The sequence below is a fragment of the Capsicum annuum genome, chromosome 7, assembly GCF_002878395.1.
Source record: "Capsicum annuum cultivar UCD-10X-F1 chromosome 7, UCD10Xv1.1, whole genome shotgun sequence".
Classification (NCBI taxonomy): domain Eukaryota; kingdom Viridiplantae; phylum Streptophyta; class Magnoliopsida; order Solanales; family Solanaceae; genus Capsicum; species Capsicum annuum.
The window spans coordinates 12,071,860-12,087,776 of record NC_061117.1 but is presented as its reverse complement, the minus strand read 5'-3'; the positions used below and the strand labels follow the sequence as shown (position 1 = coordinate 12,087,776).

General features: G+C 28.5%; 1 protein-coding gene and 1 pseudogene across 1 annotated transcript in view; both read right to left on the bottom strand.

Moving 5' to 3' along the window:
• Positions 1-6,510, bottom strand: part of LOC107876375 (putative two-component response regulator ARR20) — an 11,485-nt gene extending 4,975 nt beyond the window's left edge. Inside the window, exons 1-6 of the mRNA XM_047393913.1 lie at positions 6,400-6,510; positions 6,007-6,096; positions 4,595-4,805; positions 1,606-2,007; positions 956-1,032; positions 307-823 (exon numbers count right to left, since the gene is read on the bottom strand). Coding sequence (XP_047249869.1) covers positions 307-823; positions 956-1,032; positions 1,606-2,007; positions 4,595-4,805; positions 6,007-6,096; positions 6,400-6,510 — 1,408 coding nt within the window. The remainder of the gene's footprint in view (positions 1-306; positions 824-955; positions 1,033-1,605; positions 2,008-4,594; positions 4,806-6,006; positions 6,097-6,399) is intronic.
• A 1,422-nt stretch (positions 6,511-7,932) lies between these two features.
• LOC107877053 lies at positions 7,933-9,824 on the bottom strand (annotated as a pseudogene).
• Positions 9,825-15,917: the final 6,093 nt, after the last annotated feature.

The following is a 15,917-nucleotide window of genomic DNA, read 5'->3' as shown; positions in this document are numbered from 1 at the left end:
TGTTTCTAGTAGTGAATCTTTACAAAATTGAGTTACTTGTAAGGTTGTAAAAAATTACAATTAACTAACATGCTATCACACTATAATGGTATTAAAAATTCTTAAACTATCAGTATATATAACTTACAACAACAACATCCCAGTGTAATCCCAAAGTGGGTTCTGGAGAGGATAGAATGTACGCAAATCTTACCACTACCTCAGCTGTTCCCAATAGACCCTCGGCTTAATTGGTAAAGAAATAAAGACAAGAATCTTGAAATAGCAATGTAAATGGAGGTAATAATTAGAAAGAGAGTTGCCTACCATGTGTGGAACTTACAACAAGGCCCGATGAATCAAATGGTGCACTAGGTGTCATCTGATGTGAAACTGGAAGATCTCCAAACATTTGATGATACGGTGCACCAACATAATTCATGGAAACAGGAATACTAGAATATGGATAGAGATATACAGAATGATGAGGCATACTGTTCAACATCTCATCGTCCCTTATCCACCGCGGGTGATGATTTTGATAATGATACTGAAGACCATTCAAATCAGGCTGAGAAATTGCATTAGTAGCCAACACGGGACGATAAATAAAATTATCAAGCCGTGGATAGGTACTTATTGGAGCAAAATTTGCTGCATTTTGCTGATTTGCAAACATGTTTGGAATTTGTTGTGTCCGAGGCACGAGATAGGGCTTCTGATTTGCAAACATATTTGGAATTTCAGGCTTTGTGACATAGTGCCCTGGAGGATAGCAACTTGTGGAAATTGTACTATCTTGGTTCAAATTTTCTTTGTGCTTCTTTAAGCCACTCCTGAACTTCTATAATACCCAAAAAAAAAAGAAAAAAGGTTACATCTTTTACAAATAAATAGACTGATAGAGAATAAATGGGAAAAAATTTACAAAAAAAAAAATTACATTCGCTAGTCAAATATACAGAAAAAGATATACCTGAAGATGGCTTGCGACTTTTTCTCTAGTTACCTTAGGTTCATTCATGATTTCAAGAATTCTCTTCGGAACAACCTCTGCATATATTCAATGTCATAGAAGTTCTAAGCACTAATATTATCTATCTAACCAAGTATAGTACACAGAGGGTATATGTAGTATATATAATCAATGGATTCGATGTTTGACATAGATACCATGTAACATTTTGTTCACGGGTTCATCTGAATCCAGTATTTTTGACACGTATGATGGGCATATATGTGAAAAGCTAAAACAACTTTAACAAAATGATGCGACAGACCCCTGGACAGATGGAAACCTCTTGCAGATATTAAATATGTATGCTAAAAAAATAGCTGCTTGTAAATTTGTTGGTAAAGTTGATGCCATCTATGTGGAGGATACAGGGGAAGGGCGAGACCACAAGGGTCTATGGAGGAAACCTCCCACGAAAGCTTGAACCCATGACCACCCGTTCACATGGCGGCAACTTTACTAGTTACACCAAGGCTCCTCTTCAAAATTTTGAACACACAATCTTAAAAAATGTCCACTACTACAAAACATAAATTCCCAACGGCCGTTAGAACAACAGAAATCTGGCAAACAAGTAAGAAGTTGTTATCTAAATAGTAATGAAAACTTACTATCAAAAGTATCAGCTTCAAGCTGATAATAAGCATCCATGAACTTCTTGTGCAATTCTTTAGTCCAACGCATTCGATTTTTTTTCTTTCTGGGAGGACAAGATTCATCACTTGATTGATCATTATTTGTTTCTTCATCATCATCATTATCTTGTTGGCTTATTCTTTTGTGTGGCAATATTGATGAACTTGATTCTTGAACACCAAATTCATTTGTGTCATTGCATGATATTGGTGTACTACTATGATCATCTTGTGTAGCTTTATTCTTATTAATACTGATAGTAACATGTTGAAAAATGTTCTTGACATCTTCCATTTTTATTGGCTTCACTAAGTAGTCACTTGCTCCATGTTTGATTCCCTCCACAATTGTTTTTCTCTCATCATTTGCAGATGTCACTGAAATTAATGTGAATCAAATTATTCATCAGATAAAAAGTTGTAAATTTTGATATATATAGAAAAGGGTGAAAATTGTTTCCCCGAAGTTTGTCTTAAGAATCAACCTCTCCCGAACTATCAACAATAATCAACCTTCCCCCTTTATCTCATGCAATGTCCATTTTGTCCTTGTAATATGATAATGTTTATGGACATTGCATAAAAACATAAATATTATCTTCATTTTAAAAAAAAAAATCATATAACAAAATCTTCATAAAAACATAAACATTATCTTCTAGGAAAAAAAAAAAAGAAATACTAATTAAGTATATAAGCTAATGATGATCTTTATAAGTAAATTAGCATGATATAAGAAAGTTAGTTTTATTAATAATAATCAAAACTGTAATATTTATTTTACAAGTGAAAATAATAAGTAATACTAATTTTATAAACATATTTCAAAGCAAAAAATACAAACAATAAATGAAAGAGATAAGCCTCTAGTAAAACATTTATTACATAAAATGGAGCCCACGTCAAAGGTGTCACGCCATCTAAAATGATTGACAAAGGGTATCACGTTAGCTAAAAAGATTGATAAAAATACGCTAAAATTTAGTTTAAGGGGTAATAGGGACCCCATGAAGTTGACGTGTGTCGTAGCAAATTTGGTCATAGTTCAGGCGTACTAGATGTTTTTCTCGTATAAAAATAAGGTCAAATTTTAAAGATTATATTATTTATATAAATTATAAAATATGTAATACTCTATTAATGAAAATCACATCTTATTTACTGATATAGACAATAGATAATATCGTTTCTTATCACTTGATCCTCATACTAAAAATAGAAGTTTTAATTTATCTGCTCAATTTGTGAAATCAAAAGAATTGTATTATATTTTTTTTTCTATCATTTAGTGTTAAATAACTATATAAAATAACAGTATAGACAAATTAAAAGTTTCAAATTATTATTAATAAGGTTAATTTAGGAAAATATACCTCTAAGTAAAATTTTCTTAAGGATTGTGTTATATCAACAAAAAGTTAAGTAATACGAAATGAATTTAGTAACAGAGTGATAAAACATGAAAATATACGCATATGCATGTACATACACATGTATATATACACATTTAGGGGTGGATTATTTGGAAACAAGTTATTCCGAGATTAGTTATTACAAAATAAGTTGTACTAACATGTATGTGTGATAATTTATCTCATCACTGTGGTATAAATGATGCGACAAATAATTTTGACACTACCTAATACATCTAATTAAACGCAGGATAAATAATTATGAACTTTATCACTGAATTATTATAATTATACCTCACACCAAACGACTCTTTAATAAATATAATACTAAAATAACGATCTTAAAAAATAATATTGAATTTTGTGATAAATTTATAAAAAGTATTAATTTACTTATAAAGTTAATAAATTTAGATAAAATACTATAAATATCCATGTTAAAAAAATATTCATTACATATAATATAAAAAGATATTATATAAATGTAAAATTAAAATTATAAGGACAAAATGAACATTACATGGGACGAGGAAGATTGATTATTATTGATAGTTTGGAGGGAATAATTTTTAAGACAAACTTCGACGAAACGATTTTCACCCATATGGAAAAAGGGTAACAAAGAAAAGAAAAAATGGGACCACTAATAAATTTGATGGGACATATTTTATACTTAACCAAAAGTGGTTGTTCGTTTCAAGACCTGAGAATAATGAAACTCCTTGTTAGGAGACTAATGATCATTGAGTTCAGGAAGTTTATGATTTTATTTTCGCTTATAAAATATTGAAGATTATAAATATAAGGAAAATAAAAACATTAATAATTTACATTACATAGAAAAGGAAATATATTTTAGAATTTTAAATTAAACTACTCAAGATTTTTCTTATTAATAGATAAGATTCTTTACAATAAGATTCAAACTAATTTATTATAAACACATGGCTAATATGTTGCTAACTTGAATAAATTCTTGCTATTATAAATAATAGCATATCATTATGCAAATGCAATATTTTGTGAAATTCACCACAATTCAGGTCGCCAAAAAAATTACCGTAAAAAGTTAGTTAAACTTAAGCTCTTAACAAAACTGTAAAATAAAAATAAAAATCAGAGATAATATTTTTAAAACTCTTAACAAAACCGTAAAAAGAAAATAAAAATAAGATAGAATATTTTTAAGTTACGATTGACCATTCAAAAAAGACTATATCAAAATCATTTCTATTTTATAAAAATATTCAACATCGACGTCTATATAAAAAAAGTAATCTACAAGGAGATTTGATTTGAGTTAAAATCTTAGATGGTACTTATTAAAAATTTAGAAATTACATATTAAATTGAACTATACTTTAAATATTAACATGTATTCTATAGCTAAAAAAATTTTAAATTCATCACTCATGATAAACCTTAAATTTAAACGAATACTAACTTTTGAGCATATAATCTCAATTTTTAATAATATTTGATCAATATGTATCATGTAATATGTTCAACCACACATAAAATTAAGATTCTATTATTCCATTCAAAAAACTTACTTATTACTGGAATATCCATCTCAAGGCCAATAGCTTCCAAAAGCTTGAAACCATCTATATCATCTCTAACAACATCAGTTATGACAATATCAAAGTTCTCTTTGTTCTTCCTCAGTATCTCCAATGCTACTTTGGCATCTCTTGTGGTTGTAACTGCAAAATATTCAACACAATTTGACTCCTTGGTAAAACGAAGAAATTGTTCATGATTCTAGTTTAAATTTTGTACACTATAAGCTAATAACATTTTACACCATCATCATGTTAAATAATTTGATAGTATAAAAATTCTAACAATATAAAACTGGAAGAAACTTTAAGTTTGAAAAACTAAATTTTAGTAATTTGTAATGCAAAAGGGTAATACTGTTAGTGTAGATTTTTATCACGTGAAAAGAGATTGAGATAAATCTTTGATTGTGCTTATCTTAAAACTTTTTAAAAAACAGGTAAATATTTACTTACTAACAAAATTAAAAACGGATAATTATTTCTTTTTTTTATTTCTTTTTTTATTTACTGACTAAAAAGAATTAAAAACGGATAATTATTGCTTTCTTTTTATTTTCTTTTTTTTTTTTTTAGGAGGGATTGAGTTTTTTTTGTATGGTTGGGTTAGGGTTTTGTAAAGTACAACATCTTATTTTTCTGGCTTATTGGTAAGGATTCAATTTTCCACATTATTATAATTATCTTTTACCATCTAATTTTTTTAAAATATAAATAGATAAATTATGTACATATACAATTATATAATACAGTGCTTAAAGGAAACGTCAATTTGTGATAATAAACTGACACTGCTCAAAATTCTACAACCCTCCCCCCCGTTAACCCTCCAAATTCAAACCCGTCAATCCACAAGTTAAGAAGTAACAATAGACACATATAATTCAAAATCTTGTGAACGCCACTACTAACCTGTATAGCCACGCTTTTGGAGGATGGAACAAAGAACTTTTAAGACAAACAATAAATATTGTTTAAAATCCTGTGTACATCACATAACATGCAAAAAACTACTTTAAGAATTAATACAAAATAAACATATATGTGTGATCGTAATTAAATCTTAGTGCCCCATAACCCTAAATTCGAACTCTTTATGTACTAGTCGAATTGTGACAATTGGCGACTACTGGTTATTCAAAGTTCTACACACACCTCCCCCCTCCAAAATCAAACACTACTTTAAGAACTAACACAAAATAAATATCTATGTGTGATCGAAATTTAATTTTAGTACCCCATAACCCTATATCTAAACTCTTTGTGCTAGTCGAATTGTGACAATAGGCTAATACTGCTTATTCAAAGTTCTACATACACCTCCACCCTACGAATTCAAACACTACATTAAGAATTAATAAGAAAATAAACATATATATGTGATCGAAATTAAATCTTAGTACCCCATAACCCTGAATGCAAACTCTTTGTACTAGTCGAATTGTGACAATCGGTGAATACTGCTTATTCAAAGTTCTACATACACCTCCACCCTACGAATTCAAACACTAAATTAAGAATTAATACAAAACAAACATCTATGTCTGACCGAAAATAAATCTTAATACCCCATAACCCTAAATCCAAACTCTTTGTACAAGTCGAATTGGGACAATATGCTAATACGACTTACTCAAAGTTCTACATAATGCCTCCACCCTCCAAATTCAAACACGCATATCTACAAGTTAAATTGTAACAATAGACCGATACATATAACTCAAAATTTGGGCATGCCATTACTAACCTATATAGCCACACTTTTGGAGGATGGAACCAAGAACTTTGAGACAAACAACATTGTCATCAATGGCAAGAACTTTTAATCCTTTTGGAGATTTGGATGTTTCCTTCTCTTTAGTCAAGTTTGGTGGATTTGAGCACTCATTGGTAACACTATGGGACATGGTAATTAACCCTAAAAAAAATTGTAAAAATCTATGTAGTAGATTTTGATATCGCTAATAAGCTAATTATATTTTTCTCAACTAGGAGATCAATAACCATAGACTAGGTTGAAAAGATCTTTAAAAATTTGGATCATAATTATAGTATTAATTAAACGGTTATTTAAGGAATGGAGTTTAATAGTGATATATACTTTGGGACTTGGGTCATAGTTACCATATATAGCTTATGAACTAGAAATTACAATGAGAAGTTTAAAAAAGGAAATTTTGTGCTTGTCTATTTGAGTGTTATTTGTTCTTTGCTTTTTCTCTTCTTCTAACCTTCCTATTTGAAATTTATTGATCTGACTAGTTCAAAAATTTGAATTTCAAATGTGTTTGGCATATGGCTCATTCAAGGGAAAGACGTTTTCTACCTATTACGAATTTCTCCACTAAGGATCGTTTGGTTGGAAACAAGTTATCCCGGAATTAATAATTTCAAGATTAGTTATCCCATTCATAATATGAGATAAAAATAATATTATAATCTCAGATAACTAATTTCAAGATGAGTTATCTCATGCATCTTATCTCAACCAAACATGGAATAAGTTCATCCTAAAATTGATCTCGGAATTAGCTACCCATTATACCTTATACCAAACAGCCCTTATGGCACAAACTAGGAACCTTTGATTGAGGATGGAGGAATTCGATTAATTGTATTTAGGAATGACAAAATTAATCCATGAAAACATAATGTGCATATCCAATCTAGTTTAATCTGCTCATTAATTAACTCAGTCTATTCAATTCAGCAAGTCAGTAAGTTGGGTTGATTATTAGCCTCATTGACACATGAAAAATTTCGTCAAAATATTTTATATTTTAAAAGAGTTTTGTTTTGTTATATATATATGTTGTATATTGTCTTTTTTATTTTATATTTTTTTTAACTTTGACTTGTTACATTTTGTTATTATAATAAAGAAAAAAAAATATTAGATAGTTAAAAAATATTAAAAAACAAAGTTTTAAAATTTTATGGTTTGGGGGGGGGGGGGGGAGGGGGTTGCAGGGGCTATATACTCCAGACTAAATATTTATCAGTTTTTCTGTGTGTGTTCCGTGAGAACAGCAAAGATGAAACATTTTTTTGAAAAGGACACTTTTTTAATGGAACAGCTTTCAACTTTCGTTCAAACTCATATTCAAAATTCAACTAAAATAAAATTTTGATTTTTGAAAACAATCGAAATAAATATTAAATATATTAATTAAAAATTGTGTAAATAATAAAATAAAATAAAAGGAAAAAAATACAAACTTTCAATGACATAAAAATTGTGTATTTCAACCGACTTGTGATAATGAAATGAATCTTTTCAAACATAAAAGTTACAAAAAATGACTTTAAGCTAATGAACTTTAAGGGCATAACAAAAAACAAATATATGTCTCATTTATTTGATCCATTATTTATCATGGTACAACAAGATTAAATGAAAAGAAAATATTAGAATTCAAACAAATTCATACATGTGTATAAATATTTTATTATGAATTTAGTTACTAAAACGAGCTAGGCAGGCGTAGCAATCAAGTAGAGATCATTCTCTTTTCTAGCAGTTATTCCATTTGACTCAGTCATATCCAAATCACTTGCATTAATTCCTTCTGGAAGTTTCCAATCAAACTTGTAAAGCAAATGAGCTAGAGGTAGAGTAACAAGAGCCATACCAAATTGCATCCCTGGACATATTCGTCTTCCAGCACCAAATGGAAGCAGTTGAAAGTGATTTCCAGTAAACTCAATAGAACTATTTTCGAATCTTTCTGGCATGAAACATTCAGGATTTTCCCAACTCTCGGGATCCCTTCCTATTGCCCATACATTAACCAGGACTTTGCTTTTCAATGGTATAGTGAATCCATCTATTTTTGTTTCCTCCCTGCATTCTCGGGGGACCAACAGGGGGGTTGGAGGATGTAACCTGAGTGTCTCTTTGACCACTAGCTTGAGGTAACTAAGTTTTTCAAGGTCAGTATCATCATCGTATGTTTTCTTTTCCTTAAAGGCTTCTCTTACTTCAGCTTGTGCTTTTTTCATAACACTTGGACTCTTCATCATTTCTACTAATGCCCAAATAGCAGTTGAAGACGATGTGTCTGATCCTGCTACAAACATGTCCTACACCATGTATGATCATCAAACATGTAAGTTATTTAACATAAATATTCTAAAAAAACCTTTGTATGTCTGTCATTTTTCTGAAACACATAATATTTTTTACGAAGTTTGGAAAAGACATAGTAATTAACAACTTTGGTTGCATAAATATTTAAAAAAACCATTAGAGACCAAACAAAAGAGGTATGGTGTTAGTCATAAAAGATACACTTACAAGAATAACTGCTTTGATATTGTCATCTGTTAGAGGAAATTGAAATTCGCCGTTCTCCATGACTCTTAAAAAGACATCGATCAGATCTTCAGTTCCAGACTCACCATTACAATTTTTTCCATTTGCCCTATTCTCTCTATGAACAGTGATAATATTGTCCAAGACAACATCTACCTTCTTACGAGTTTCGACTAATTTAGATTTCATCCCACTAATCCCATGTAGAAATGTTCTTGAAGGGAACAAATCAGCCAACTCAATCCACCCGATAATGATTGTGCTCTATGAATCAACATTATCAACTCATTTTGATCTTTACAAGCTTCCCCAAATGTTGACCTACATGTCGCGGAATTCATAAACCAAAAAATTTTATCTGATAAGTTAATTGGTGAACCTACCATTGATCCGATGGTTGATAGGAGATGTGAGAGTTCATCATGTCTAATTGAGCTGAAGGACTTAACCATCTTGGCGCTGAGTAGCTCCAAGACAGTCAATTTACGCATCTGCCTCCAGTAATCACCATATGGGGAAAAGGCAATATCCTTACAATTGTAACAAATAATTTTCCCCAACATGGTTACTGGCCTAGATGCGAAGGCGACGTCATGAGTTCTTAGAATTTGTTTGGCCATGTGTGGGGAGGACACAACTACTGTGGGAACTTCTCCGAGTTCTAAGTACATAATGGGCCCATATTTTTCTGGCAAGTTTCGAAGAACTCGATGTGGTACTCCACTTGTCAAGTGATGTACACTTCCAATAATAGGTAACCTCCACGGACCTGGAGGCAGCTTTTTCTTAAGGATTATTTTTGACTTCTTGCTCCAATTTTGAATTATTATAAAGAGGAAGAAGATAAATAGTGTAAATGAAACGAAGTGTTGAAACTCCATATCTCAGTACAAAAAATTAAGAAAGGAGCAGCGAGACAAGATGAATTTTGCCTTTTGAGATGGTTACTTATAGTGGCTAAAACTCCATGTGGTACCACGTGGGATGTTGATTTTTCTCGTGTAGGAAAAAGTTGAACAAATTATTGTACTTGGGAGTGCTTGGTAAGGAAAATGTTTTTCTTACAAAAAAATTAGAGGCTTTCTTATTTATTTTTTAGTGTTTAATTATAAAAAAGTAAAAGGATATTATATATTTCGGGAGCATTAATATATATAATCTAGCAAAATATTTTGGGAGTGGGATAGAATAGCGGAGAGTGGGTGTTCAGGAGTGAGCTAGTCAAGAGGTGTATTTGGGTTGGGGGTGTCGGTTGGGTGCAGGGGAGACAATGAAGTTGGAATATAAACTTATTTTTCTTACTTTCATTATGGAATTTGTTTTTCTCATTTTTTAAAAATTTATTTTTCAAAACATTTTTAAAAATTAAACAGGAGAATTTAATTTTATGTAACTAATAATCAGTCTTCTTTTCATGTTACTACTCTCATTTTTTATATAAAGTTACATATAGTTATCTTTTTTAATGACCTAATAGAGTCTTCTTTTTTACAAAAATTAAACTCTTATTCCGTAGGCGCTTTCTTTTTTATATTTCCATTTTTAATTCGAAAAGCCATGTTAGTAGAAGTACTCATTTCCTTTCAACGTTTACGTCATAATCTCTTTTTCTATTTCAAACATTTTTCTGAAAGAATAAAACTATCAATCTCTCATTTTAAATTTTAAATTAGCTCTACAACATGTATTAAGTTTTTAATTAATTAAGTGAAATTAAAAAACATCATGTGAAAAGTAAAAAAAGGTGAAATACTTGTATATTGTTCCACGACGCATAAGACCACAATTTCCCAAACGACTTTAAAAATCACAAAAAAATACCTAAAGGATTTGAAATGTATGCCAATTTGTTTCATCATTGATGATGTAATAGCTCCACTATTGGTCGAATGATAAGTATTTTTCATCCCTAGTCAAAGGGCTCGGTTTTAAATCCTTCTGGATATGGAGTCGTCTTTGTTAGGGAGTGTGTTATTCCCCAATACAATGTGGGACTTTTAGACATAAATCCAAATTTAGTCAAACTCAACGCAGATACTGAATATCGAGTGAGAAACCAAGAAAAAAAAGGAACCCAGTTGGAAACATTTTTAATAAGGAAAACGCTATTGATTATTTAGAAGCAAAAGTTCGAGATTTATATTTTATAGGTTCAAATTTTAAATTTTCTATTCTCAATTTTTTTTTTTAATTAAAATATAAGGTCAGACATAACACTTAGGGCCCGTTTGGCCATAAAATTTTTTTTCTTTTTTTTTGGAATTTTATTTTACTTTTTCGGAAATTGTGGTGTTTGCCATGAAAATTGGAAAAACTATTCCAGAGTTGGAATTCAAAAAGTAAAAACATCTTTTGTTGTTTTCATAATTTTTCACTTTCATTATTATTACATATAACCCAATCTTTAAATTTTTACACAAATTCCTCTTATAACTACAATCAACCACCAAGAAAATTATTATTATTTATTTCTATGGTACAACATCATTTTTAATTATTACAGATATTCTAATCTCTTTTTCTTCTTTTAATCATAATTTAATAACGTGAAGTAAAAAATAATAAATGGCAATTTATGACGGAAATATATCAACTTTTGTTTTGAATAAACTATATTATAGAAATATAAGGCCTAGTATATTATGTTATATAAAAATGAGAAATTTAATATTTTTTTCTTGTCATTCTAATTTTCTGTATATGTCATATAATGGTTATGATGATTTTAATAAATTATTAAAAAATGATCAATAAAGTCGCATATCAAACATAATGTAACGATCCATATTGAAGACTACCTTATTTTGGTTTTATGGATTTTGAACAGAGACGAGTGTGGTAATTAGCTTAACAAAAGTTTGTTCTCTTTACCAAAAAAAATAAAAAACATTCAAGGAAAATCAATATCATCAATAAAGAAAAAGCAAAAAATTAGCACTAATCTATTCAGCTATAATTCATTCGTAAATTTTTTTTTAAAAAGACCAAATTCAATAAAATAATTAATTCAAGTGAAAGTAATTAAGAATTTTCATCAACAAATTTAAGAATATATAAAATATATTTATATCCATCAATCATATTTATCAAAATATATTTTCTCTATTCAATCGATTATGGTTAGATAAACTTATTTAGCTCGTGCTTGTGATATTTTTATTCAAATTTTAGAAGAATAACAATCATAATAATTAGTTTGTTGTTAATTATTTTATCAATTGAATACATATAAATTATTTTCTCAAGATTTGGTTGTATGTTAGTAGGTAAATTAGTAGTTGAGTGATTTTGATAATTTTTAAAAGTTGAGGGCATAAAATCATATTTAATTTTTTTTTTTTCAAAATCTAAAAAAAATAAAATTCAAAAAGACATAGCCAAACATAATTCCAACTCCAACTTCATCTTCAATTCCAACTCCAACTCCAAAAAAATATTTTTTATGGCCAAACCACTGCTTATTATAACTTTGATAAATTTTTGCACATAACATCAAGTTTTGGATAATCAGCCCAAGATCTGCCCAAAACATCAAGTTTTCCTCTTACCCCTAGCTAACAATTTCTCTCATAATCAAACCATCTCCAACCACCATTTGTTTTTTATCTACAGTTTGTTTCGTCATTATTTTTTATTCCAAATTTTAAAATAACATAAAATTACAAGTAAATAGTATATATTATTCATATTAATAGATAATTTAAAATAAAAGTGAAATCATTTCTATTATTAGAGTTGGAGCTTTCAAAATATCTTGAATTGATGCTTTAAGATCTCGCTAATCCTCGATTATCGTGTTGTGGAGTATCATACATATACTCATTATATCATGAAGCACTTCTTTTCTCTAAACGGTTCAACGATAATTGCATAACATGATTGCAAAAGCTTGAATGCACGTTCAACATCTTTTCGACACTTTTAATTCTTGTGATGATCATATTTATTGTACAACTACAAATTATAATAGAACTCAGATAATATCTTTTTATTTCCTTATGTATCTTAAATAAAAATATTATATACAAAAATAATTTAATAAAATTTAAAATTAGTATTATAAATCTATTACATTAAAAAATAATTACGAATATTATGGAGCCCATTGTGGGGCAGGGAATAACTATCAACTAGTTTGAAAAGTTCTTCCATTTAGTAATGGAAGTCATCCGTTGTCACTTTCTAAGGGTATGGTAGAGAGGCTTGAGAAGGTGGACAATTCTTCAGTGAAAACCTAACGAGAGGCTGAATTCAAACACAGCAGTAATTAATGATCTTATATAATTTATAATATGCTAAATTAAAAATGTTATATAATATAAAAATAATATAATAATGATAAAGTAAAATAGAAGGGACGATTAATAGTGTATTTCTAAATTTGAAGAAATATTATTCATCCCTCTAAATATAGAGTTTAGAGGTTGGTTGAAGATGCTCATCTTAATTTTTTTTTTTACCTCAAATATAGAGTTTAGAGGATGATTTAGAGAGTGGTTGAAGTTGCTCTCACGAGTACACATCAAGGTCTAACGATCTATTAGCAAATTAAATTTAGGTTGATAGGATCATCTATCATATCCATCTTGAATAACTTATTTAATAATAGTCTTTACATGCAGTTCTTTCTTTGTTTAGAAAGATTTTACAATTGCACTTTAATCATATGTAATCGGGGTATTCATGATTTGATTTGACTTGATTTGTATAAAATCAAATCAATAAAGACGATTTTTTTTAATATTCACACAAATTCAAACCACTGGACTATAAGTTTTATCGATTTTGATTTTGTTGTTTCTATCAATTTTATTAATTTTGTTTGATTTTGTGGTTTGTTGATGAAGTTGAATATTTGACAAATTTTCTAGGATTTTACCTTTTGCTAGGTGTCATCTTTTATTCAATTTTATTTCACCTTTTAGAATTTTTCTTAACCTCAAAGGCTTAAACTTAAATGGGCTATGGACTAGATGGGATATATATATATATATATGATTAACACCAAATCAAATCAAATATTATTAATTATAAAACTTTAAAATCAAATTCAATTAATTTTTTAACTTATTAAATTGATTTAACTCGATTTATCGATTCAGATTAATTTTTTAATCTTATTTGAACACCCCTGCACAGTAGCATTTAAAGAACAGATGGTCATTGTTTTCCTCCACCAGTTGGCATAAAGGACAGGGCAAGACTTAACTCCCCATTTGCTAATCTGTCTCTGGTTAATAGATCATCTCATACTAAATTAGATAATAATAAATTGTTTATAAATTTAAGAAAGCATGGATAGCATTAATTCTCACTTCACACATGTGCACACAAAAAAAATTGTGGTGGCTTATAAATTAGTTATTTTTGCCATGTACCCTGTTTAGCCAAATTTTAGAATCAGATTGTTTTGAAAAATATTTTTTAAAGTACTTTCTATCTTAACACAAAAAATAATATTTCACTCTGTTTCGAATTAGTTGATCCTCTTTTTTTTAAAAAAAAAAATTATTTCAATTTACTGGTCTAACTTACCAAATCAAGGCTATTTTATACAAATTCTTTCCATTATACCATTAATAGGTATTAAATATAACTATACTTTTCAAAATTTTTAAAAATAACACTTATATTTTTAATACAAACTTTATGAAACTTGATTTTTTTCTTCTTTTCAAAAAGTACTACTAGTATTCCTATAAGATTTTCAATTCATGTATGCATATGCTATAATTTTTCCTTACAATGTTAAGAAGAGTAAAAAAGGTAAAATATACTCCTAATCATTGAATTTCTTAATGGGTGTGCCAAGATTGAAAGGATCATCTAATTTAAAACCGAGGGAATATACTTTTAATGAGAAACCGTTAGTATTTGATTGATAAATTTTAAAAGCATTTAATGACCAAGCTTTTAAAATTGGTACATATTCATCGATTTCGTATAAAAGGAAGTAAGTGGCAAAATTACCTTGCGCAATTAAATAATAGGGCAAAGAAGACACAAATCATCATTGATTTAAAGTCCTATTTAGAAATAATTAATGTGTATTCCTAAAATTTTAAGACCAAAAACTTGCATTTAAAATGAGTTAGTATTTGAGTCAAATAAGTACTAAATCAATTTGTCAAAGACAAATTTGTCATAGTTCCTGTCAAAGCTTTCTATGACTTTAGAGTCCTAATATTACAATTAGTCGTAGTTATAATTTGTTATGCAAGTTCAAATGAGGAAAATCTTTATATAAAGTAGAATGCCAATCGACTTTATAGTGTTGAGAATTAATAATTTGTTTCGTCAAACTTATAAAATTATCTTATTTTAAGAAGCCTGTTTTTTAAAAATATTTTAAAAAAATACTTTTGGTGATAAACAGTTTGTGTTTAACTAATAAGTTTAAAAAAAAAAAAAACACTTTTGAACCGCAATAAGTGTTTGACCAAGTTTTTAAAAGTATTTTTAAGTGTATTTTTCTCAAAAATATTTTTTTAAAAGTGTTTTGGGGGAGAAGCTATTTTTTTAATTTATGAAAAATTGTTTCTGCTACACCCTCAAAAACACTTGTTTTCTCCCAAAAATTTGATCAAACACTTTAAGTTTTTAAATAAGTATATTTTTTTTGAAAAAATAAGCTCTTTTGAAAAACAAATAAGCTTGGCATAACGGGCTATAAGACGTACTATGTGGTTTATACAAGGAAATATTTAATAACAAAAATTTTAGGTAATTTCAAAGTGTTAAATGTTAAACTAATAATTAAATGAAAATGATTTGAGGGAAATAGCAAATGTCTACTTTGTCTATTACAGAATTTTTTAATGAAGAAAAAAAAAATCATAAAATATTTTTATGACTTTCACACTTTTATATAACTAGTTTCGACATATACCTTGCAAATAGTTATAAAATTATGTTAAAGTGATAAATGGTACTTGTATGTGATCGCCTAATTCTAATTTAACATTATTGAATAATTTTTTAAACTTATAAGCTAAATTC